Genomic DNA, 26,211 nt, shown 5'->3' with positions numbered 1-26,211 from the left:
TTCCAGCTCAGATGGGTAATTGAATCCATTCTCATTTTCCCCACATTTCCATAGTTTTTCCCCAGGTTGAATGGTGCTTTTTGGTTCCATGCTCAAAGGCTGATGATATTCAGGTCCTGATGAATTGGGTGACTCATTCAGATCCTGATGTGATGTTTAGTTTGAGTTTCTGAACCACAAATCCTCCCCTTCTAATCTTCGATGCAATTGATTTAAAACAGAAAAAAGGGAGTGAGAGAACCCACATGTACCAAAGGCAGGTTGTGAAACTGAGCTGAATGAATCTGGTAAGTTGTGCAGTCGGAACTAGTAACAAGTGACCATGAAAACTGCTTGACTGTCGTAAAAACCCAACTGGTTCACTAATGTCCTACAGGGAAGGGAACCTGCCACCCGGTCTAGGCTTACACAAGACTCTGGACACTATGGGAGGAGAGAGAGAGAAGTGGGAAAGGCAGCTAGTAAATGAGAGACAAACTCAACCATAACTTTGACAGAAACTCCCAAACCCTCAACCTCCACCACTTGAAAGGACCTGGGTAACAGATGTATGTGAACACCATCAACTCCAAGCTCCCCTCCAACTCACGCACCATCCTGACTTGCCTGACATCCAGTCCTGGATGAGAAGAAATTTCCTCCATTTAAATATTGGGAGATTGAAGCCATTGTATTCAGTCCCTGTGGTAAACTCCACTCCCTAGTCACCGACTCCATCCCTCTCCCTGAAAACTGTCTGAGGCTGAACCAGACTATTCATGATTTTTATGTAATATCTGACCCCGAGATGAGTTGACAATCACATTTCAGTGTTATCACCAAGACTGCCTATTTCCACCTCAGTAACATCACCTGACTCCGCCCTAGTCTCAGCTCATCTGCTGCTGAAACTCTCGTCCATTCCTTTGTTACAATGACTTAACTATCCTAATACATTCCAGGGCAGCCAACCTCCCTGTAATCTGCCACCCGTGTGCTTACTCACACTAAGTTTTGTTCACCCATCACCCCTGTGCTCACTGACTGACAAATGTTCCTGTTTAAGAAGCACCTACATTTTAAAACTTTTAGACTTATTTTCAAATTCCTCCCCAACTGTTCCCTATCTCTGTGATCTCCTTCCGCCTCACAACCCTCCGAGATATCTGCACGCATCTAATTCCAACCTCCTAAACATTCTTGATTTTAACTGTTCCCACACCTTCAGCTTCCATGACTGAGGAATTTCCTCCCTAAACCACTTTGCCTCTCGACTTTGCTTTCCTCCTTTAAGATGCTTCTACCTATTTCGCCAAAATCTGGTCACCTGCCCTAACATTTCCCGATGTGTCTCGGTGTCAAATGTTGCTTTGAAACATTTCTGTGAAATGCCTTGGAATATTCTAGTTCATAAAGGCACGATATAAACACACATTGTTGTTGTTGACTTGGACATATATCACTGTTCCTTCATCATCGCTGGGTGAATAACCTGTAACTACTCAGCTAACATCATTGAGGAAGCACCTTCACCACACGGACTGCAGCGGTTCAAGAAGTTCAAACATCATCTTCTCCACAGGCAACTGGGGATTGGCAATATCTGCTGCTGGCCTTGTTAGTGACACCCAATCCCAAGGATAAATTTTAAAAATATGTATATGTAAAGTAGATTGAAAGCATCTACAGAAATACTTTTTCCTAAAACAATACTCTTTTACATTGTCTGGACAGTGTCCGGTCAACAACCTTATCTCTCCTGAAATCTACCTCCCTTGACAATTTCGCATTGGAAATTTCTGGGTCCGACTGGGTTCCAAAGTCCTGGTTAAACCCAGCAGCTTCTCCTCCAGCTCAAACTGATGCAAAAAAAAGTTTTCAAAAGGGAACTGGATAATCACCTGAAGAGAAAAACACAATTGCTGGACTATGAGGAATGGGTAGGGGAGTGGGGCTAACAGATTTGGTGTTGCAGAGAACCAGAATGGGCACGATGGGCTAAAGGGCCTCCTGTTTTTTTATCATACTCTGATTCTATTAAATAGACCTGCACTGAAGGCCAGGGACTTCTGTAACAGCCACACTGCTACATAAACTGGCTCTTCACTGGTCTGCCTGTGTCTCTGAACTCTGAGTGCCGCCTGTAATAAAATAACAGCAAAATACTGCAACTGATGGAAAGCTGAAAGAAAATACAAAAATGCTGGAAATACTCAGCAGGTCAGGCAATAACTGTGGAGAGTTAACGTTTCAGTGTGTTAATGAATTATGGGGAATAAAAATGGTGCAGAATTTAATGGTCATTATAAGCTCAGAAGTGGAAGAGAAATGGACCATGGCACAGGAATAACAATTCCTGACTGAAAGATACTGTGGGAAGATAAAACTGGTAAGCCAGCAGCACATCGTTGAGGGAAGGGCGGCCATGGAAAATGCATTTTTACATGGTCGGTGAAAGTAACAGTAAAATACCAAACGTAACTAAAATATACCCATTAATTAGGCAACAGCAGAGAGGTGATCAGCAAGAGCAGAGGTGAAAAAGAGCAATGGATGGACATGGATTCAGATCCACAGTGAAGGTGTCACACCAGCCCCAGAGCCATGGAACCTCTCACAGATAACAGAGTATAGCATTAAATGCACTAAATTGTAGATGGATGCTGAATAACAATTCCACTGTTTTCAATTTTAAAATCTCCTGCTAGAGCCTGCAGATGGAAAGATATCAGAAGCACTGGAGTCAGAGAAAAATCTTCCAGTTGTGGAAATACCCAGGGAGCGGGGTGATGTCACCGCGCAATTGTGTGATGACATCACAGACACAAACACAGAACATCTGGGTCTGTGCAAACCAGTCATCACCACACATTATGAAGGATGTGAGAGGGTGCAGAGGAGATTTACCAGAATGGTTCGAAGGATGAGGGATTTTAGTTGCAATGTTAGGTTGGAGAACTGGGGTTGTTCTCCTTGGAGCAAAGGAGATTGAGGAGAGTTGATAGAGGTGTACAAGCTTATAAGAGGTTTAGATAAGGCACATAAAGAAAAACTGTTCCCATTATCTGCTGTAAAAGGATTACAAACACAAATTGAAAATTTTGATTTTGAGCAAGCTATACAGGGGGAATGAGAGTAAGGGCTTTTTTTACACAGTGAGTGGTGATGACCTGGAACTCAATGCTTAAACTCAAAGGCCGATGATATTGAGGTTCTGATTAATTGAGACTTAATGTTATGTTTGGTTTGAGTTTTCTACCTCCAAACCCTCTTCTAACCTCCTGTAAAAGTAGTTTCCAAAATCCATCCCTGTCAGTCCAGGATAGAAATTCACAACATTGATATACAAAATTATGAGGGGCATAGTGTAGATAGGAAGAAACTTTTCCCTTTAGCGGAGGTGTCAATAACAGCATAGATTTAAGGTAAGGGGGCATAGATTTAAGGTAAGGGGCAGGAGGGTTAGAGGGGATTTGAGGAAACATTATTTTCCCCCAGAGGGTGGTTGGAATCTGGACCACACTTGCCTGACGGGGGTGGTAAAGGCAGAAACCCTCACAACATTTAAGAAGTATTTAGATGAGTACTTGAAACGCCATATCAGACAGGGCTGCGGGCCAGGTGCTGGAAAATAGATAGGTGCTTGATGGCCGGCACGGACACGATGGGCCGAAGGGGCTGTTTCTGTGCCTGTTTCACTCTCTGTCTCTGACATTCCTGCTGACAGGGAGAGTGGTGACCGCGCATGCGCAACCCCCATGACGATGGCGGCCGTTAACCTGTGCCTTTCACCGAGAAAGATACCGCTCCGTTAATGCAAATAAAGTACCTGAAGCTTCTTGTTTATGGCGTTGAGGCCTCCACTGGGTGTTTGTGAAGCCTCTCCTCCCACCCACTGCCCCTAACGCTGCCTCCACTTCTCCGCCTCCTTCCCGCCTGATGATGAAACAAACAAGCGTCTGTCCATGGACATCATCCGCATTGCGCATGCTCCAGATCACAACGCCCGGCGAGTGATTGATGGCTGCTCCGCACCAATAGGAAGAGGGGGTGTGGCTGAAGGACCGATCTAGTGCAGCTGTCCTCCACCCAATCGGAGTGAATGAGGGGCGGAGCTGAGCCCGGATCTCTCCCTCATTGGCTGAAACTGCATCATTTTGGAAGCTGATTTGTCTCAAACTCCAAGGGAAAACTGGACCTTTCTGTTTGTGGCTTTAAACAGATGAAACCCTGTGGATGTGGAGCAAACATTTCAACATTTGTTACTGAAATGGATTCATTCAGGACAGACAGCAGGGATTATTTCAGGAAATTACAGTGTAGTAAAACAAAACAAAAACAGAATTACCTGGAAAAACTCAGCAAGTCTGGCAGCATCGGCGGAGAAGAAATCAGTTAACGTTTCGAGCCTTCATGGCCCTTCGGCAGAACTGCAGCATAGTTTCAGCAAGGGAGAAATATAAATTGGTTTAAGGTGGGTGGGGGGGGGGTGAAGAGACACATTGAGGGTGTGGTGTGAGCAGATAATCAAAGGATGTCACAGACAAAAGGGTCAAAGAGGTGTTGAAGGTGGTGGTCTTTGTCTGAGAAAAGTGCTAATTAAGAATGGAAAACAGGATATTCAAAGTACAGCTCTAGTGGGGGTGGGGTGGAAAGACTAAAGGTTTTAGTTTTAGATTTAAAAATAATGGAAATAGGTGGGGAAAGAAGAATCTATATAAATTATTGAAAAAAAAGCGGGTGGGGGGGGAAAAAGAAACGGGGTGGGGATGGGGGGAGGGGGAGTTTAAGATCTAAAGTTGTTTAGTGTACAGTGTAGTGATTGTTTCTCTTTGAACTCATCCCTTGGAGACCAGTGTGAATTAATGGAAGAATTCACAGGCTGTTTAAAGCTCCTTCTATGACTGGAACCATTTAATTCCAGCCGATCTGTTGGTCCGGCTTCAACCGGGAGAGTTTGATGAGTCCCCACAACTCGCACAATGGGAGTGGACAGTCAGACCCGCCGGACACACTGATCCTGCCTGACATCAACCCAGAATGAGCTGGAAAGCCATCTCCACTCACCAGGACTGTCTGCAATGCGGTTTCTGACTCAGAGGTGGGAATGTGAAGTTATTCTTTATTAATAACCGTAAAAGTTCCGATTGCCACCGAACTGACAGATCTCCTTTGTATATCCACTCCAAAAAAAGTCTTGAATTTACTTTTGCAACTTAATCGTGGTACTTAGATAATCTAACCGCCTCCTTCCTTGTGAGAGTGCTGAACTACAGTAGCTGAAGAAAACTAGCTATCCTCTACCAAGCCTTTCCTCATCCTCTCAGATTGAAATCATTCCTATCTTTGTCCAGTATTTTCCATTATCCATAAAGAAATTGTCTCAGTTTATGATTGATTCTGCATTATGAATCTAATCAAGCTCCTCCAATGTTCATTCTAATTCAGTTTGATTTATGGTTAATTGTCAACTATCACATCTGCTTGTGTTTCTGCCTTATCTTCATGTTCAGCCTGGTTGTGCTCAAGTGAACTTTCTGTGGTCAGAATTCAGTTCAGTGACCTCTATCCAGCTTCATGTATTCTCACAGGGTAACTGGATTTGTGTCCATGGTGTCTGTGTTCGACATTGAGCCATTGTTTGATACATAACCCGTGTAGTGAAATCAGAAACAACTTGTTCACATAAAAGGTGATGCAAATCTGGACCAATCTCCACAAAAAGCCGGGGATCAATTGAAATTTTCAACTGGGAATCGATAGATTCTTGTTAAATAAAGATCTCAAAGAAAATGGTTCGAAGATGGGAAAATGAAGTTGAGGTGCAGATCAACTATGATCTAATTGAATGGGGGAGCAGACTTGTGGGACTGAATGGCCTCATCTTGTTCCTATGTCCTGGCTGCTGTTCCTCCAGCAATGATTATCTCAGAGTGTGGCCAGTTTGGGATATCCCTGTGGGGCAGGATGTTCAGTATCCAACCCTGAGCTGTCCCGGAAAGGAACAATTTGTGATGTCCCCTTGAGATGCAGGTGTCTGACCCTGAGATGCGCCAGGAAGGGAAGTTTGTGATGTTCCTGTGGGGTGCAGTATTTCAGCATCTGACCCCGAACTGCCCTCACACATCCTGCTCTGACCCACAGTAATCCAAAAACAAAGTCCAGACACAAACATTACTTTCATTTCCTAATTGTTTTACCGGGATTCACCACATTCATGGTAGTTTCCATTACTGGAAGTAAGCTTTTTAAAAAGTGACCCTTCCCGCTTTACTTTATACAACATGCAGATTAAATGTATATGAGTATTAAACTTCAGCCCAGTTATTAACATCTGCAGCAACAAACCCCAACTGTGAGAATGCAGCAGAAATAACAGCAGAATCTAATCCCTGCAGTCAGTTGTGAATTCGCTGGTTTCTCAGCAGGGTGGATGATAGATTAAATCGCTTCTCACACACGGAGTATGTGAAAGGCCTCTCCCCAGGGTGAATACGCTGGTGTTTCAGCAGACCAGATGAGTCAGTGAATCCCTTCCCACACACGGAGCAGGGGAATGGCCTCTCTCCTTTGTGACTGCGCTCGTGTCTCAGCAGTTCCCTTTTGCGTTTAAAACTGTTTTCATAGTCAGCATTTAAATGGTCTCTTAACAGCGTGAACAAGTTGGTGTGAAATCAGGGCGCTTATCCGAGTGAAACCCTTCCCACACAGGGAGCAGGTGAATGGCCTCTCCCCAGTGTGAACTCGATGATGTTCAGTGAGGTGAGATGGATTAATGAATCATTTCCCACATACAGAACAGCTGAATGGCCTCTCCCCAGTGTGAGTGCGCTGATGTTTCAGCAGGTTGCAGGAGACAGTGAATTCCATCCCACATGCAGAGCAGGTGAATGGCCTCTTCCCAGTGTGAGTGCTCTGGTGCCTCAGCAGTTCCCTTTTGCATTTAAAACTCTTGTCACAGTCAGAACATTTAAACGACCTCTTATCAGTGTGAACTAGTCGGTGTGGATTGAGGCTGCTTGACCGAATGAATCACATCCCACACTCAGAGCAGATGAATGGTCTCTCCCCAGTGTGAACTCGCTGGTGTTCAGAAAGCTGGGATGAATTAGTGAATTGTTTCCCACATACAGTATAGCTAAACAGCCTCTCACCAGTGTGAGTGGGTTGGTGTCTCAGCAAATCCCCTGTGCTTTTAAACCTTTTCCCACAGTCAGAACATTTAAACGGTCTCTTATCACTGTGAACAAGTTGATGTTTATTGAGCTGCGTTGACTGAGTGAATTCCTTCCCACACACAGAGCAGGTGAATGGCCTCTCCCCAGTGTGAATGCATTGGCATTTCAGCAGATGCCTTGTGTTTTTAAATCTCTTCTCACAGTCAGAACATTTTAACAATCCTTCATTGGTGTGACCGCGAGAGTCTGACAAAAGATGCGAAAAAACATGAAATCACTTTCCACATTGAGTACAGGTGATAGGCCTTTCTCCAAAGTGAACTTGCTGGTGTCTCAGAATTTGGGATGACTGAGTGAATCCTTTCCCACACACCTAGCAGGTGAACGGCCTCTCCCCAGTGTGAATACGCGAATGAATTTCCAGCTCTGATGGGTAATTAAATCCCTTTCCACAGTCCCCACATTTCCAAGGCTTCTCCCCAGTGTGATTGTGCATGTGTTTTGAAAAGTCAGATGATCGGGTAAAACCTCGTCCACACTCGGAACACATGAACTGTTTCTCCCCACTTTGAACAGGGCTCTTTGCTTCCATGTTCAATGTCTGATGACGTTCAGGCCCTGATGAATCGATTGACTCTGTCAGATCTTGAGGTGATGCTTAGTTTTCGTTTCTAGTCAGCAAATCTGCCTGTAAAAGGAGTTTCCAAAATCCATCACTGTCAGCCCAGGACAAAAAAAAACACAACATTCCCACTTCCGGGTCCAGGATGACAGCGCATGCGCTCATCTGGACTTGCCCCTATAAAGATGGCGATCGCGCATGCTCTCCGCTGCATATTGCCCCCTCCAACAATGGCGGACCGTTGATGCAAATCTAATACGTTGATTTTCGGAGTTTTACGCCTGTATAGTATATGTATGAATCCTCCCCGCCTAAACCGCTCCATTCATCTCCTGCTCTCCTGTTGTTTCTCATTCGGATTCAGCACCAGGGATTGCTCGGTGCCGCGCATGCGCAAAGCTCAAGTCGTGACGCGAAATCCTCGCCCCTCATTAACTCCGATTGGTTGGAGGACAAGCAGCTTCCGTTCGGTCTTCGAACCCCGCCTCCTATTGGTCCGGAGCTTCCGTCAATCAGCCGGGCATGGTGAGCTGTCAGGTGAGCGGTCACTGTCGGGAGCGGGTTAATAAACCCCGTGCAGGGGGGCGAGGTTTACAAATCACGAGTGCGGCCCCAGAGCCGAATATTAAACAATGAACATTCTCCACTCTCACTATCCGCCGCTTCCGGCTTCTCTCCGGGAACAACCTCAAACAAAGAGACCAGCGGGAGACAGTGGCCCAGTGGTAATGTCACTGGATCAGTAATCCAGAGGCCCACTCATTACCCAAGACATTATCACTCGCTGCGTCAAAAGAAGTTCTTCCTCACATCCCCCTTCTGTATCTCTTGCACAAAATCTTTTTGATTAGTTAATGGGAACAGTTAATCTTTATCTACCTGGTATAAAACTAGCATAAGTTCTGTTGAAGAGCCATACGGACTCGAAACGTTAACCGTGTTCCTCTCCGCAGATGCTGCCAGACCTGCTGAGTTTTTCCAGGTATTTTTATTTTTATTTTTGTTTTATAAACTTGTACACCTCCATAAAATCTCCCAGCAATCGGCTTCACTCCAAGAAGAACAATAATCCCGATTTCTCCAACCTAACCTTGCAACTATAATCCCTCATTCCTGGAACCATTCTGGTAAATCTCCCCTGCACCCTCTCAAGGGCCCTCACATCCTTCATAATGTGTGATGATCACTGGTTTGCACAGACCCAGATGTTCTGTGTTCGTGTCTGTGATGTCATCACACGCCGACAATTGCACGGTGACATCACCCTGCTCCCCCGGTATTTTCTCAACTGGGAGATTTTTCTCTGACTCCAGTGCTTCTGATATCTTTCCAGCTGCAGGCTCCAGCAGGAGATTTTAAAATTGAAAACAGTGGAGTTGTTTCAGAGGTGAGTATTTTGACCATTCATCTGCATTTTAGAGCTTTAAGTTCTGTGCTCCGTTATCTGTGAGAGGTTCCATGGCTCTGGGGCTGGTGTGGCTCCTTTACTGTGGATCTGAGTACATGTCCTCTGTTTCATCTCTGCCCTCCCTGATCATCTTTCTACCATTGACTAACTTCCTCTGTCTCTTCTAATGGGTGTGTTTTAACCATGTTTAGTATTTACTGATAGTTATGCTGATCATGTCTAATTGAGGCTTCCACCACTGGCCATCCCTGACCATGTGCTGCTGGCTTCCCAGCTTTATCTTCCCACAGAATCTTTTATATTCAGGAATTGTTTTACTTGCACTATAATTCATTTCTTTTCCTTTTGTTTTATTGCAGGCTTTATTTGCAGAACCGAGTCTTGAAACACATACAGACCAACCCAGAGCTAGTTTGTAGCAGGATAGGCATTGGTGGCAGACGTTCGCCCCTGTACTCCACTACAGGTCCATTTTCTTCAAGTCATATAGAAGGAGGCTCTTTAACTCATTGTGCCCATGCTGGCTCTCTCTACAAGATCTGATCGGTTAGTCCCACAAGATCAGCATATATTACCAGTCCCCAGTTACCTGTGGAGAAGATGTTTGACCTTCTTGACCCGCTGCTGTCTGTGTGGTGAAAGTGTTCCTACCATATGTTAGGTAAGGAGTTATAGGATTTTCAGCCAGAAATGAAGGAACGGTGATATATGTAAAACAGCAACAACAACATGTATTTATATAGCACCGTTCATATGAATACAACTTTCCAATGTGTGTTTCACAGGAGTGTTCTAAAGCAAGATTTGACACCAAGCCCACATATGGAGATGTTAGGGCAGATGACAACTAGTTTGGTCAAAGAGTTAGTTTTTAAAGAGTATCTTAAAGAACAACAGAGTGGGAGAGAGGTGGAGAGGTTGAGGAGGAAATTCCACAGGTTATGGCCTTGGCAAGCAAGGTGGGAGTGAGTAAAATCAGGAATTCTCAGGACGCCAGAATTAGAGCAGTGCAGGTATCTCAGAGGTTTGTGTGGCTGGAGGAGATCACAGAGATAGGGATGAATGCAACCATGGGGAGGATTTGAAAACAAGGATGACAAATTTTAAATTTTGGTGCTTCTTAAATGAGACGTTTGTAGGCCAGTGAGCACAGGGCTGAAGCGTGAACAAGACTTGGTGTGAGTAAACACACAGCAGAGTTTTGGATAACCTCAAGATTACAGGGAGGTTGAATGTGCGAGGCCGGCTTGAAGTGAGTGAGGATAGTTAAATCCAGAGGCAACTAAGGATTTTTAAAAATTCATTCACGGGATGCTGGCTTCACTGGCTGCGCCAGCATTTATTGCCCATCCCTAGTTGCCCTTGAGAAGGTGGTAGTGAGCTGTCTTCTTGAACCGCTGCAGTCCATGTGGTGTAAGTGCACTCACAGTGCTGTTAGGGAGGGAGGTCCAGGATTTTGACCCAGCGACAGTGAAGGAATGGCCGATATATTTCCAAGTCAGGATGGTGAGTGACTTGGAGGGGAGCTTCCAGTTGGTGGTGTTTCCACCTAACTGCTGCCCTTGTCCTTCTAGGTGGTAGTGGTCATGGGTTTGGAAGGTGCTGTCAAAGGAGCCTTGGTGAATCCCTGCAGTGCATCTTGTAGATGGTACACACTGCTGTCACTGTGCATTGGTGGTGGAGGGAGTGAATGTTTGTGAATGTGGTGCCAATCAAGCGGACTGCTTTGTCCTGGACAGTGCCAAGCTTCTTGAGTGTTGTGGGAGCTGCACTCATCCACGTGCACCTGCGACCCTGGTCCTTCTTGATGTGGAGTTTAAGGGTTTGGGGTATTCTGTCAAAGTTCTGTCTGAGTTGTAGAAAAATAAAATCTCTCTCGCTTACCTCCTGCGTCTCCAACCCCTCTCTCTCCTCTCATGGAGGCCAGAGTCTTGTGTAGGTCCGGGCTGGGTGACAGATTCCCTTCCCTGATGGACATTAGTGAACCAGTTGGGTTTTTATGACAATTGGCTTCTTTAATGGTCACGTTTTCCTAGTGCTGGCCCCACAAATTACTCGATTTATTCAGTTCAATTTCACAATCCACCTTTGTGTTTTTGTGGATTCTCTCTCACTCCCTTTTCTCTGTTTTAAATCAATTTCACAGGGGATTAGAAGGGGAGGATTTGCAGTTGGGAAACTCAAACCTAACATCACATCAGGATCTGGTGAAGTCACCCAATTTACTGGACTTAGAACATGGAAGGAAAAATCACTGTTCACAGTGGGGAGAAACCGTACACGTGTTCTGTGTGTGGACGAGACTTCAGCCGATCATCTGACAAACACAAGTGCGGTCACAACAGGGAGAGGCTGTGGAAATGTGGGGACTGTGGGAAGGGATTCAGTTACCCGTCTGAACTGGAAACTCATTGACGCAGTCACACTGGAGAGAGACCGTTCACCTGCTCTGAGTGTGGGAAGGGATTCACAAAGTCAAACAACCTGTTGAAGCATCAGCGAGTTCACACTGGGGAGAGGCCATTCACCTGCTCTGACTGTGTGAAACGATTCACACAGTCATCGCAACTCCTGACGCACCAGCGTGTTCACACTGGCGAGAGACCTTTTAAATGCTTAGTCTGTGGGAAGTGCTATAAAAGTTCCTGGGAACTGATGTCCCATCAACGTGTTCACACTAAGGAGAGACATTTTAAATGCCTGGACTGTGGGAAGTGCTTTAAAAGTACCAGTGAACTGATGCTTCATCAACGTGTTCACACTGATGAGAAACTGTTCATGTGCTCTCACTGTGGGACTGGGTTCAGGCAATCATCTCAACTCTCTACACACCAGTACATCCACACGAGGGAGAGGCCGTTTACCCGCTCTGAGTGTGGGAAGGGATTCACTCAGTCCTCCACCCTGCTGAGACATCAGCAAGTTCACACTGGGGAGAGGCCATTCATTTGCCCTGAGTGTGGGAAGAGATTCACTCAGTCATCCCACCTGCTGAAACACCGGCGAGTTCATGAGTGACTGCAGGGGTTGGATTCTGCTGTTAATCATATTCAGGACTGAACCATGTTCATTGTAGTCTATTTTTGCTGATGTTAATAAACTCTAGCCCAGTTATTGGGGTTAATATTCTGGATAAAAGTGAAATATATTCATTTTGTGTTAAACACAGTGTGGCAAATCATTTTACTATCTCAACACAAGTTAGTTTCTTTTGAAATGCTCTCCCTCTCCCCATCTCCTTCATCCTCACCTCGAACAATAAGTGTGAGGAGCTCATGGAGCTTCTCCATCACTAAGATTCGGACAATCTGATCAGCTGCATCTGCTGTTTCCCTCCCTTCCACTATCCCACCGGGCCAAACTGTCTCCAAAGTTCCTCCTTGTCTTAGCACTGAACTTGCATCTTTCCCCCGTTTCTCTCCTATCTCCCATCAACACCCGTCAGAGCTCATCTTATCCATGAGACCTACCTCCTAGTCCCTCACTCCTAATCACACTACACTGCTGACGCTCCATTTTCCCCATTTTAGCTAATACTGTTTATGGTTGTCTCTCTCTTTTGATATTGTCCCTCTCACCTCTAAATCCACCATCATCACCATCCTGAAAAAAAGCAACCCTTGACCCCCACCATCCTTGCAAACTACTGCCCCATCTCCAACCTGCTTTTCCTCTGCAAGGACCTTGAACTTGGTGTCCCCCAAGGATCGAGACTTGGTCCCTCCTATTTCTCATCTACATGCTGCCACTAGGCGACACCACCCAAAAGCACCTTGTTAGTTTTCACATGAACACTGACAATGCCCAGCTCTACTTCAGCACCATCCCTCTTCATTCCTCCACTGTTACTTAATTATCAAACCGATTATCCAACATCCAGTACTGGATGAGCAGAAATTTCCTCCGATTAACAATTGGGAAGACCAAAGCTATTGTCTACAGTCACCACTACAAATTCTGTTCCCTAACGACCAAGTCCATCCCTCTCTAGGAACTGTCTTGAGGCTGAATCACACTGTTCAGAATCTTGATGTCTATTTGATCCCAAGATGACTTTCCCACCACTTATCCACACCATCACAAATACCACATATCTCCACCTCCATAACGTTACTTGTCTCCACCCACTGCTCATCTGCTGCGGAGAGAGGAGATGAATATCCTGTTAGTGATTATTCAGTTCGTGGTCATTTTCTCCCTTTCTCACTACACTGCAAATAAATCATCCCTGCTGTCTGTCCTGAATGAATCCATTTCACTAATAAATGTTGAAATGTTTGCTCCACACCCACAGGGTTTCATCTGGTTAAAGCCACAAACAGAAAGGTCCAGTTTTCTCCTGGAGTTTAAGACAAATCAGCTTTAAAAATGATGCAGCGTTTCAACCAATGAGGGAGATCCGGGATCAGCCCCGCCCCTCATTCACTCCGATTGGTTGGATGACCAGCTCTCCCGCTCGGTCCTCCAGTCCCGCCCCTTCTTCCTATTGGTCCTGAGCTGCCGTCAATCACTCCCCTGTCTTTGTGATCTGGAGCATGCGCAGTGCGGGTGATGTCCAGGGACAGACGCTTGTTTGCTTCATCTTCAGGCGGGAAGGAGGCGGATAAGCGGAGGCAGCGTTAGGGGTAGTGGGTGGGAGGGGAGGCTTCACAAATACCCAGTGGAGGCCTCAACGCCCCCAATAAGAAAGTGCCTTTGCACCGAACGGAACGGCAGCTGCGGACTTTCTCCCGGTGCCAGGCCCGAGTGGATTTTTACTTCGTTCTGCTGAAGAGTCATACGGACTCGAAACGTTAACCTGTGTTCCTCTCCGGAGATGCTGCCAGACCTGCTGAGTTTTTCCAGGTATTTTTGTTTTTGTTTTGGATTTCCAGCATCCGCAGTTTTTTGCTTTTATCAAATGTGGGTAAAGGAAGGAAATGCAGCAATGGATTTGTTAATGAGAAATCATCTTTAACTAACTTTACTGATCCTGGAGCAGGAGGAGGGAATGGTGTGAATTTCTATCCTGGATTGACACTGATGCATTTGTTTATAAAAAAAATCATCATTAACTTTACAGGAAGCAGGAGGGGAGACTGTTTAATATCATAATTAACTAACTTGTGGGAGTTTTTTGAATTGGTAACAGAGAGGGTTAATGTGAGCAATGATGTGATATACGTGGATTTCCAAAAGACATTTGATACAGTGTCACACAACAGACTTTAAGCTGAGAGCAAACTTCTAGCTCATGGAATAAAAGGGACACGAACGACAAGGATACGGAATTGGCTGAGTGACAGGTAACAAACAGTAGTGGTTAATAGATGTTTTTTCCGGCTGGAGTTCGTGGGTATTTCCTCAACTGAGATTTTTCTCGGACTCCAGTGCTTCTGATATCTTGCCACCTACAGGCTACAGCAGGGGATTTTAAAATTGAAAACTGAAATTGTTTCAGTGGTATTTCTGACCATTCATCTGCAATTAACCTGGAAGTGCCTTAACCAACTTAGGACTAGTGTAGGTTGTTCAAAGGTGTCACTAAGCAAATGGGGATATACAACCAGCCCGACAACTTGTGAATGTGGAACTGAGCCACAGACTATGCAACATCTCCTGCAATGCCTATCACTAGAGGAACCCTACACTGTTGCAGATCTTGCCGAGTTCAACAACAAGGTGCAAAAATGTGTCCAGTTCTGGCTGGGCCATGTATAGACTGTTCGTGGACACAATAAGAAGATCTGCAATTTAGAGCTTTTAGTTCTATGCTCTGTTATTTGTATGAAGTTCCACATCTCTGGGGCTAGTTTGGCTCCTTTTCAGTGGAACTGAACCCATGTCCATCCATTGGTCTATTTCACCTCTGCCCTCCCTGATCACCTCTCTGCCATTATCTAACTTCCTCTGCCTCTGATAATGAATGTATTGTAGTTATGTTTAGTATTTTACAGTTACTTCCATTGACTATGTTTAAATGAGGTTCCACTGCTGCCCATCCCCCAACCATTCCATCTTCCCACATGATCTTTCATCGTCACGTCTTGTTTAACCTGCGCTATTGTCCATTTCTCTTCCACTTATGACCTAATACTGCCCGTCAAATTCTGCACCATTTTTATTCCCCGTAATTCATTCTGCGCATCCTGAAATGTTAATGCTGTTTCTCGCTCCAAAGAAATTGCCCGACCTGCTGAGTATTCCCGGCGTTTTTTATTTTTATTTCAGATTTCCAGCAGCTGCAGTATTTTGCTATTATTTTATTCCAGGCATCACTCAGAGAACCAAGTCTGGAAACACAGACAGACTGATTAAGAGCTGGGTTGCATCACGGTGGGCTTTGGTGGCAGAAGTTGATTTCTGGCCTCCAGCGTGGGTTCTTTTTCATTGAGTCATAGAATCATTGAGTGATTACAATACAGAAGAAGACTATTTAGCACGTTGTGCTCAGGCTGGCTCTTGACAAGGGCAAATCAGCTAGTCCCATGCCCCTGTCCTTTCACCAACAGGACCAGCAGCAGATATTACAAATCCCCAGTTGCCTGTGGAGAAGCTGAGGTTTGACCTTCTTGAACCGCTGCAGTCCGTGTGGCGAAGGTGCTCCCACAAAGATGTTAGATAAGGAGTTACAGGTTATTTACCCAGTGATGATGAAGGCCATATATGTCCAAGTCAACAATACTAATTTGTACTTATGTCGTGCTTTTGATGCAATACAATGTTCCAAGATGTTTCACATAAATTTTACAAAAGAACATTTGACAACGAGCCACATAAGGCGATATTAGGGCAAGTGACCAAAAGCTTGGTCAGAGGTAGGTTTTAAGGAGTATTATAAAGGAGGAAAGCGAGGTAGAGGGACGGAGAGGTTTAAGGAGGAAATTCAAGAGCTTGTGGCCTTGGCAACTGAAAGAAGGGCCACCAACAGTGGAGCGATTAAAATCAGGAGTGGTCAGCAGGCTGGAATTATAAGGGCGCAGATATTTCAGAGGATTGTGTGACTGGAGGAGATTAGAGAGACAGTGAGGGACAAGAGCATGGAGGGGATTACAGACACAGGGACGGACAGGAGTGTGGAGGAGATTACAGAGCCAGGGATGGACAAGAGTATGGAGGAGATTACAGAGACAGGGAGGGACAAGAGCATGGAGGAGATTACAAAGATAGGGAGCATGGAGGAAATTGAAAACGTGCATGAGAATTTAAAAATGTAGGTACTTATTAAATGGGAGCTTTTGTAAGTCAGTGAGCATAGGGGTGATGGACATATATGACTTGGTGCAAGGAAGCACATGGCAATGGAGCTCTGGGTGAGCTCAACATTAGAGGAAGTTGAATGTGGGAGGCTGCCTGGGAGTACATTAGGATAGTTAAGCCTAGAGGTAACAAAGGAATGGGTGACGGTTTCAGCAGCAGATGAGCTGAAACTAGGATAGAGTCGGGCAATGTTACTGAGGTGAAAATAGGCGGTTTTGGTGATGTGGATATGTGGTTGAAAGCTCATCTTTGGGTGAAATATGACACCGAGGTTGTGAACAGTCTGATTCAGCCTCACACAGTTCCAGGGAGCAGGATGGAGTCGGTGGTTGGAAATGGAGTTTGTAGTGAGGACTGAAGACAGAGGCTTTGGGCTTCCCAATATTTTAATGGAGTAAATTTTTGTTCATCCATTACTGGATGTCAGACAAGTCAAGACCGTGAGTGACTTGTAGGTGATGGTGTTCACATACACCTGTTACCCTGGTCCTTCTGGGTGGTGGAGTTTGAAAGTTTGGCAGGTTCTGTCAAAGTTCTGGTCAAGTTGTAAATATTTAAAATCCTTCTCCTTGCCCCCTGCTGCTCCATCCCTCTCTCTCACTCTATTTCTCTCTTTGTGCTTTTGTAGGTTCTCTCTCACTGTCTTTTTTCTATTTTAAATTAATTTCACAGGGTGCTAGAAGGGAAGGATTTGCAGTGAGGAAACTCAAACCAAACATCACATCAGGATCTGATGCAGCCTTCAAATTTATCATAACGGGAATATCATTTGATTTTGAACATGGAAGGAAAAAGCACCGTTCACAGTGGAGATAAACTGTACACATGTTCTGTGTGTGGACGAGGCTTCAGCCGATCATCTGGCCTGTCGAAACACAAGTGCAGTCATACAATGGAGAAACTATGGAAATGTGAGGACTGTGGGAGGGGATTCAATTACCCGTCTGACCTGGAAACTCATCGATGCACTCACACTGGGGAGAAGCCGTTCACCTGCTCTGAGTGTGGGAAGAGATTCACTCACTCATCCAGCTTGCTGAAACACCAGCGAGATCACAATGGGGAGAGACCATTCACCTGCTCCAAGTGTGGGAAAGGATTCACTACCTCATTTCACCTGCTGACACACCAGCGAATTCACACTGGGGAGAGGCCATTCATCTGCTCTGACTGTGGGAAGGGATTCACTCAGTCATCCCAACTGCGAGCCCACCAGCGCACTCACACTGGGGAGAGACCGTTCAGTTGCTCTGACTGTGGGAAGGGATTCACTCAGTCATCCCACCTGCTCACTCACCAGTGCAGTCACACTGGGGAGAGGCCATTCACCTGCTCCAAGTGTGGGAAGGGATTCACATGTTCATCACGCCTGCTGACGCACCAGCGAGTTCACACTGCTGAGAGACCTTTTAAATGCCCAGACTGCGTGAAGTGCTATAAAAGTTCTGGGGAACTGATGTCCCATCAACGTGTTCACACTGATGAGAGACCGTTCAGGTGCTTTCAATGTGGCACTGGGTTCAGGCGATCATTTGAACTCACTGTACATCAGCACAGTCACACTGGGGAGAGTCCTTTCACCTGCTCTGAATGTGGGAAGGGATTCAGTATTTCATCCCGCCTGCTGATGCACCAACGAATTCACACTGGGGAGAGGCCATTCACCTGCTCTGTGTGTGGGAAAGGATTCACTTGCTTATCACACTTGCTGACCCACCAGCGAGTTCACACTGGGGAGAGGCCATTCACCTGCTGCAATTGTGGGAAGGGATTCACTACCTCATCCAATTTACTGAAACACCAACAGGTTCACACTGACTAGAGACCTTTTAAATGCCCAGGCTGCAGGAAGTGCTATAAAAGCTCTGGAGACCTGATGTTCCACCAAAATGCTCACTGATATGAAACCTTGCAAGTGCTCCCACTGTGGGACTGAGTTCAGGCAGTCATCTCATTTCACTGTCCACCAGCGCAGTCACATTGGGGAGAGGCTGTCCCATGCTCAGGATGTGGGAAGAGAGTTGATCAGACATGCACCCTTCTCAAATACCAGCACGTTCTCACTGGAGAGAGACCAATCACCTGCTCCACGTGTGGGTGGGGATTCACTCAGTCATACAGCCTGCTGATGGACAGTCATTCACTTGCTCCGATTGTGGGTAGGGATTCATTAAGTCATCTAACTTGCTGACACACCAGAGAGTTCACACTGGCGAGACGCCATTTGCCTGCTCTGAGTGGGGCTTGTTGTAACATGACAATTGGTTAACTTAATTGGATCTCAAATTACTTACACCACCTTCTCTCATTATCTTAGAGGTGTCAGCTGTGGCTCAGTTCATAGCACCCTCGCCTTTGAATCAGAGGGTTGTGGGTTCATGTCCCACTCCCGGAAACCAAGAACTGTGATTGTACTCGAAAGAGTTGCAATCTGTGACTGTTGATAACTCGAAAGAGTTTCACGGAATCAACTGACCTGATGAATCACCAACATGTTCTCACTGGGAAAAGACTGTGCAGGTGATATGAACGTAAGATTGGATTCATTAATTCATCCAATCTCTGGACAGAGCAGCAAATTCACACTGGGCTGAGGCTGTTCACCTGCTCCTTGTGTGGGAAGGGATTCACTCAGTCGTTTAAACTTCTGACTCATCAGTGAGTTCACACTGAATAGTGGATGTTTCTGTGTGTGTGTGTGTGTGTATATCTCCTTGTAAAGGGATTTGATCATCATGAAAACTGTAAAAATGTCAATGACAAAGTGGAATGAGGCTATTCACCTGCTTCCTGTCTGGAAACACATTTCCTGATAATGGATATTGTACTTAACAGAGATCCTGGAATTCATTTCAAATTGTTAGAGTGTTGCTCCCTAAAAGCTAAATGCATTTTGTGTTTTTACAGAATTATCTGTCTCCCTTTAAACAAGCTCGGAAACTAGGGAACACTGAGACATTGGTTTAATGTTATTTTTTTCTAGTACATAACCCGTTACACACAGAGACCATGAGATTACTGGATACTCACTGGAGGACTCATCAGAAAGAGTTGTGAGCACATTATTCGAATCTGATCAGTCTGATTGAAGGTAGACATTGTCAACAACTCCAAGCTTTTGTGTATTGATCCTTTTTGACTTTAGTAACGTTTCGCTAACTTGATGATAACTTGTCAACACATTCTGGTTATTTGTTTATCAAACAGAATACAGTAACCCTTTAAATATGTCACGAAACTATCATATTTTTCATAATATTATTGTGGGGTATTGTGAAGTAGGCTTATGTTTGTATGTGTGGATGGTTCTGTCTGCGTGGCTGATTTAATTAAATTAGAGATGGATAGACTGCAACGTTCAAATTATCAAAGGAGTCACATATAAAAAGGGCATGTGAAATGCTAATGAATGAAATAGGGTAAAGCCTTGGCAGATGGAATTTGCATTTTAAGATATGTGCAGTGGTGTTTGGTTTTCAAAAATACATGATGAGATGTTGACAACTAACAAAATAAATAAGGCAGGTTATTATGTTGAGTTTTCCCAGAAGTGTTGGCCATATTGACAACATAAAAGATTTTCATATTATGGAAAAAGTAAATGCCAAAGACATGAAGGAACAATGGGGTTTAGAGATTAAAGAGGAAGAAATATATTTAAAGAAGGAGGAAAGGCTGTGTGTGGGGTGGCCGTGTAATATCTGAAAGGTACAAGTGTAAAACCAACTTGGAGAAAAGCCTCTAGCCACTTTGCAGAAAGTGTTCCTGTAGCCAAAGTTGTGTTAAAAGCCTTTGGAACACCACTGTTGAGTGGGTAACCTTGCTGGATTGTCACAATAAATTTAAAATCTATTTTGGACTGTTGCCTTAAAGGGGGTGTCTGGTTAACTAGGAATCTGGAGTCTGGTTAACTAGGAACTTTGGAAATTGTTATAATATGAAGTATCCATGTAACTGTAATCTTGTGTATGTGATTTACTCTTTTCTTTTGTTAATAAATGTTTTAATTTGATTTCCAAAATCTCTAAAGCTGTCAGTGGACGTATCACTTCTGAATCAGTGCACAAATCTTCTGGTAATAAATACAAATTGCAAAACCATTGTGCTAGTGTGGCCAAGGTTCCCTTGTGTATTTAGTCAGTCTGGCAAATACCACCTGCCATATCATAACATTTCATCTCGTAAATGATGTAATCCTCGTTAGTGAATATGTGCGATATCGTCATTGCTCTTCTCATGGTTTCTACCTGAACATCTGATCTCGTTCTGAGAGACTTAATAATGTCTTTGTATTCAGTTCATCTCCTGACCCTCTGGCTCGGTGCCGAGAACATATGTTGTCTGTTCTTCCAGATCATTAATGTACTGGTGTCTGTTCACAGGCTCTAATCTTATCCTCAGTATGACCTCCTAGAGCCTACTTCTATTGCAGATTCTTAGTTTAATGTGTGTAAGTGTCTGTACTATGAGAAATGTTTAATAGAGTTATTAGAATTATTCGAGTCTTCCTCACCTGGCCTCCCACTGTCTACATTCCCCACCTCGAGGCTCAAGAAGATTCTTCCTTTTGTAGCTTCAAAGCTTTTCTCTGGTCAGTGCAAACATTTCCATTATATTCTTTCTCCTTGTAACCTGTCTTAGAATTCTTTCCATCCCGCAGACCATCAATAGAAGAGGAATTAGCATCATCTGTAATGCTAGGAGGAAAGTAGATGCTGTGATTATCCAGGGATGTTCTTCTGTATTTTACCCTATCTCCAACCAGGGATGATCACCCAGGGTGACAATAGATCACTCAAATGTTATTGCTTGTTGTTTCCTGCGTCCCAGATGTTGTTCAATATTGATTTAAGCTTCAGAGAAAACCGTGAAATTGTATGGCCAAAACCACTCAGAATCACTGGAGGATAATCTATGCCTGTGTGAGTGTGAATGTGGGTCTCTGTGTTTGAGTGTGTGGTTGTGTGTTATGGGTATATGTGTGCCTGTGTGCAGGTTTCTGTGTGTGGGTGTCTGTGAGCGTGTGTGCTGTTTCTCATTAACTGTAAAACAAACCTTCCCCTCTCTGAGCAGACAATGTTAGTTCTCCTAGAATCTCACTGAATGATTTGAATGGTACCATTCAGAGATTCTTCATCCAGAGTGACGCTATAGGCTGACCGTGTGCTGTGTAAAACCTGACATCTACACAACCAGGCCCCACTTCTCCTGGAACAACATAAACTGTCTGCTACTTTCCAGATCCCTTCCTTTCCCCTCACTATCATCCTCAGTTAGTTTACAAATTCCTTGTATACATCATCCTCCAACTCATCTATGGTCTCCACTTTACTTTAAAGACTTCCATTGGTCTTACCAACAGTTAGCAAGGGGATAGCTGCTAACACAGGAATCAGTTCTGAAATACTGTCACTTTGATTTTAAGGCTTGCCATAAGGAGTACGTGGAACCAGATCTTCCCACCTCACACCAATACATATTCCCATCTGAGTTCAACATTTTAATGTGATTGTCCAATTTAGGAAACAAGTTCTGAAGAAGAGTCACATGGACTCGAAACGTTAACTCTATCTTTCTCTCCACAGATGCTGTCAGGCCTGCTGAGTTTTTCTAGCAATTTTTGTTTTTGTCAAGGAAACATATATCATTTAACCCCGTTAAACCTGATTGAGCACCCACACCCCATGCACACAAACTGCAAGAGATTGTCTTCGATACCAGTTGTTGCTGTATATATATGAACAGTATGAACCTTCTCCCTAACCTGTCCTAACCCTTCTGCTGTTCATTTATTGAAAACAGGGATTCTCCTTGCTCTAATAGTGACATTCCCTGCTTGCCCAGTTATTCCTTGAAGTCAGCCCTTGAATTAGTTCTGCATGTTTCATCATGTTCCCATCAGTTCACTAACAAATGTTGAAATTTTTGCTCCACACCCACAGGGTTTCATCTGTTTCAAGCCACAAACAGAAAGGTCCACTTTTCTCCTGGAGTTTGAGACAAATCAGCTTCCAAAATGATGCAGAGTCTCAGCCAATGAAGGAGATCCGGGCTCAGCCCCGACCCTCATTCATTCCGATTGGTCGGAGGACCAGCCGCTCACTCCATTGCACGCAGTCCTCCAGCCCCGTCCCCTCTACCTATTGGTCCGGAGCTGCTGCCAATCAGCCGAGCAGTGTGAGCTAGAGCATGCGCACTGCCGATGATGGTGATGAACTGAGATGGTTGTATCGAAATTCTCAGCCGGTGAGTTATCGCCGGCTGGGTCATGAAGGAGGGAAGGAATCGGCGGGTGGGTTGGGAGGATTCATAAACACCTCGTCTAGGCTGCAAGTCCCGAATCCGAAGCTCGTGTATGATTTGAACCGGCTACAACTGCTCGGGCTTTACCCCGACACAGGCCCCGGTTAACGGCCGCTACCTTTATCGGGGACAATGTGCAGCTGGGAGCCTGCGGAGACAATGACTCAACCCCGCCCCTCATTCTCTCCGATTGGTTGGAGGACCAGGCTCTCTCGTTCGGTCCTCCAGCCCCATCTACTCTTCCTATTGGTCCGTCCGTCCCGTCAATCACTCCCCGGGTATTGTGAGCTGGAGTAACCGTTATGAATAATTATCAGCTCCTGGTTTGCAGCTGCGGGGCTTCTCCCTCCCGGGAACAGGCCCAGGTAAACGGCCACCATCCTGGGTCAGCGAGTGGAGGATGGTTCACATCAGAGGATGGGAGAGGGGGGACAATAAATAAGAGGTTACACTTTGGGCTCCAATCAATGAGGAATCTGATCTGTGGGAGGGAAGGATTCAGAAACACTCGCTGGAGGCCCCAAACCCCTAACAAGAACCTGCAGGTCCCGTGTTTGCAGCTCTGGGACTTTCAACTTTCTGTGCGGCCATCTTGGCGAAACATCAGAGAGTGGGCGGGGCTTCAGGGTCCCAGTGACCAGGAGAGAAAATGATCGATTCATTGATGATATTCTCACTTTCCACACAGGTATTTGAGAACGGAACCCAGCCAGAGTACAGAGAGGGATAAAACTGGGAGTGAGGAAAGGAATGGTGTGATGGGTTTGGCAGGATAACCAACTCTTATGGAGAAAATTGAGGGACAGCCTGCCATGGGAGTCCATACAAGTGGGTGGTGGGATGCTGTGTGGGGTGCTGCCAGAGTTGGTGAGGGGTGGGGTGGGGGTGGAGGTAATGAGGGGAATTAGCTGCCGGAGCTGTTTGAATACAGAAGCAGTAGGCCTCAGGGTACTGCATAGGGCGCGACCAGAAAGGTCCAATTTGTGGGACAAACAGTGTTCCGGCACCTGGACAGTTGACTCTCAAATATGGGACAATTCTGTAAAATACTGTACAGTTGGTCACTCTGGGGTTTGGATTCCAGCATGGGGAGGAGGGAGACTGTGAGGGATGACGATTTACTGCTTTGCAGGAACGAAAGGATAGCATATTCCATAGAAACTAGATTTGTCTGTTCAGAATTTCTATCCTGTATTCACAGTGATGAGTTTTGTAAATTCCTTTTCCAGGGTATTAGAATGGGTGGATTTACAGACTGGAAGCCTGTAAATCAATCTAACATCACAGCATGGTCTGACAGAGTCACTCGATTCATCAGGACCTGAATATCATCAGGCTTTCAATGTGGAAGGAGAAATGTTTATCTGTTCTGTATGTGGGGAAATGTTTCAAACATTATGACTGGAAAATCACCAAGACACATACACCCGAGTGAGAGTGTTCCAGTGAATTGACTGTGGAAAGAGCTTTAACCAGTTACACAGCCTGAAAAAACATCAGATCATTCACAGTGGGGAGAAACTGTGCACATGTTGTGATGTGGTAAAGGTTCAACTGATTGTCCAGCCTGGAGAGAGAGAAAAAATACCGGCACCATGGAGAAACCATGGAAATGTAAGGACTGTGGTAAAGGATTCACCTATTCATCCCGGCTGGAAATCCATCAACGCATTCACACTGGGGAGAAGCCATTCAGCTGTTCAGTGTGTGGGAAGGGATTCACTCGGTCATCCGGCCTTCGGTCACACCAGCGAGTTCACACTGAGAAAAAGCCATTCAGCTGCACAACCTGTGGAGAGAGGTTCAAGTCTTCATCCATCCTCACTGAACACCAGCGAATTCACACGGGTGGGAGACCATTCACTTGCTTCGTGTGTGGGAAGGGATTCACTCAGGTATTTGCCCTCCAGTCACACCACCAAAAGCACACGAAGGAGAATCCATTCAGCTGTACTTCCTGTGGAAAGAGTTTCAGGCAGTCAACTGACCTCAATGATCACCAACGTACTCACACTAGGGAGAAGCCATTCACCTGCTCCGTGTGTGGGAAGGGATTCCATTGGTCATCTCAACTGCTGACACATCAGCGAGTTCACACCAGGGACAGACCGTTCACCTGCTCCTTGTGTGGGTCGGGATTCACTCAGTCACAACACCTACTGAGACACGAGTGCATTCACAAGTGATTACAGCGGTTGGACACTGCTGTTATTGCTGCTGTTAATCACACCCAGGACTGATAGCCTGACAATATTAGGTTAGTTTCTGCTGATGTTAACAACCGTGGCTGGAGTTTAATATTCTGGAGATGTCACTGAATTTCAGGGCTGCAATGTCCTTTTTTAAAAGCACCATTTGTGGTCTTTCCCCTGAATACAAGAACTCTCCCCGGGAACTAGTTTACAATAAAATTTTGGATTTTACTTCAATCCTAAATTGATATTTGATGCAAAATCTACAATTCAGTGTCAGAAAGGTTCCAGTGATTAACATTTCCAGTTATAAAGTGTTGATTAATCCTTGCTGACAATTCTTACTGACTTGCACATTCTTCAACGATATCTTGATCATGAAATCAAATTAAGAAGGAATGTTAAACAAAATAGTGAAATATTTTACAGGCACATCAATAAAAGCTTCATCAATCAACATTGATATTGATGAAGCTTGGAAGTCGCTGAGTTCAATCATTTCTGACACAGCAGCAGCAACATTTGGTAAAGGTGGAACCCACAACAAAGACTGGTTTGCGACCGACTCAGCAGAGATGGCATCTATCATTGAAGCAAAAAGCAAAGCCCACCTGATGCACAACATAAACCAATAGCTAGAACACGGCATGAATTGAAAGTAGCCAAGATGATTATGCAAAAGACAGGGAGATACGGTATAAATAAATACTGGATCAGCCTATGTCAAGAAATCCAAATTGCCTGTGACAATGGAAATACATGTGCAATGTATGATGGGATCAAAAGGGCACTTGGTCCGACCATCACCAAAGTTGACCCCTGAAATCACGGATGGTGACATACTCACTGACAGAAGTAAACAGATGTCCCACTGGGCTGAACACAATTGTGAGCTGTACCCCCGTGAGACAGACATCTCCCAGTCTGTTTGACTCTCTCCTGCAACTTCCCATCATAGTTGAGTTGGATAAAGACCCCACATCATTTGAGCTTGACCAGGCCCAATTATTCTTAGCAAGCAGAAAAGCACCCGGCAAGGATGGAATTCCAACCAAACTGCTCAGGTACAGGAAGTTCCAGATATTGTGAGCACCTCCTTCTCTGGAAGGTAGCATCTGTTCCACAGGACATGCATGATGCAGAAGTCATCACAATATACAAAAACAAAGGTGAAAGAGGAGATTGCAACAATTAGCGAGGCATCTCACTCCTTAGCGTCACGGAGAAGACCTACACTATGGTCATGCTTAAACACTTTATCTTTTTGCAGACCGAGTGTATCCAGGAAAA

The 26,211-nt window shown here is 45.0% G+C and overlaps 5 protein-coding genes and 1 pseudogene across 7 annotated transcripts in view; 3 read left to right on the top strand and 3 right to left on the bottom strand.

Annotated features, from left to right (window-relative positions):
• LOC144697113 (uncharacterized) overlaps window positions 1-3,927 on the bottom strand; it is a 425,270-nt gene extending 421,343 nt beyond the window's left edge. The window contains exon 1 of the mRNA XM_078568938.1: window positions 3,809-3,927. The gene's annotated coding sequence lies outside the window, so the exon portion shown is untranslated. The remainder of the gene's footprint in view (window positions 1-3,808) is intronic.
• The window catches only part of LOC144697420 (uncharacterized), a 45,004-nt pseudogene extending 32,653 nt beyond the window's left edge, over window positions 1-12,351 (top strand).
• The window catches only part of LOC144696907 (uncharacterized), a 75,509-nt gene that overhangs the window by 14,056 nt on the left and 35,242 nt on the right, over window positions 1-26,211 (bottom strand). The gene's annotated exons all lie outside the window — the stretch shown is intronic.
• The window catches only part of LOC144697452 (uncharacterized), a 35,958-nt gene that overhangs the window by 1,085 nt on the left and 8,662 nt on the right, over window positions 1-26,211 (bottom strand). The window contains 1 exon segment of the mRNA XM_078569428.1: window positions 6,707-6,825. Within this exon segment, the coding sequence (XP_078425554.1) occupies window positions 6,707-6,825 (119 nt within the window).
• LOC144697021 (uncharacterized) lies at window positions 14,167-18,530 on the top strand. The gene is made up of 2 exons (XM_078568789.1): window positions 14,167-14,472; window positions 17,099-18,530. Exon 2 carries the CDS (start codon window positions 17,208-17,210, stop codon window positions 18,246-18,248), a length of 1,041 nt encoding a protein of 346 aa, XP_078424915.1. The 5' UTR covers window positions 14,167-14,472; window positions 17,099-17,207; the 3' UTR covers window positions 18,249-18,530.
• On the top strand, window positions 22,592-25,405 carry LOC144697235 (uncharacterized). Of its 3 annotated transcripts, XM_078569153.1 has the most exons (3): window positions 22,615-22,672; window positions 23,418-23,557; window positions 23,959-25,405. In XM_078569153.1, the coding sequence occupies exon 3, from the start codon at window positions 24,325-24,327 to the stop codon at window positions 24,913-24,915; it is 591 nt and encodes a 196-aa protein (XP_078425279.1). In that variant the 5' UTR covers window positions 22,615-22,672; window positions 23,418-23,557; window positions 23,959-24,324; the 3' UTR covers window positions 24,916-25,405. The 3 variants fall into 3 exon arrangements, with proteins under 3 accessions (XP_078425278.1, XP_078425279.1, XP_078425280.1); XM_078569152.1 differs by lacking the exon at window positions 23,418-23,557 and having other exon boundaries at window positions 22,592-22,672; XM_078569154.1 differs by lacking the exon at window positions 23,418-23,557 and having other exon boundaries at window positions 22,627-22,718.

Source organism: Cetorhinus maximus, chromosome 23, assembly GCF_964194155.1.
Source record: "Cetorhinus maximus chromosome 23, sCetMax3.hap1.1, whole genome shotgun sequence".
Lineage (NCBI taxonomy): Eukaryota > Metazoa > Chordata > Chondrichthyes > Lamniformes > Cetorhinidae > Cetorhinus > Cetorhinus maximus.
Note: the sequence above shows the minus strand (reverse complement) of the source record. Positions and strands in the feature narration are given on the sequence as shown.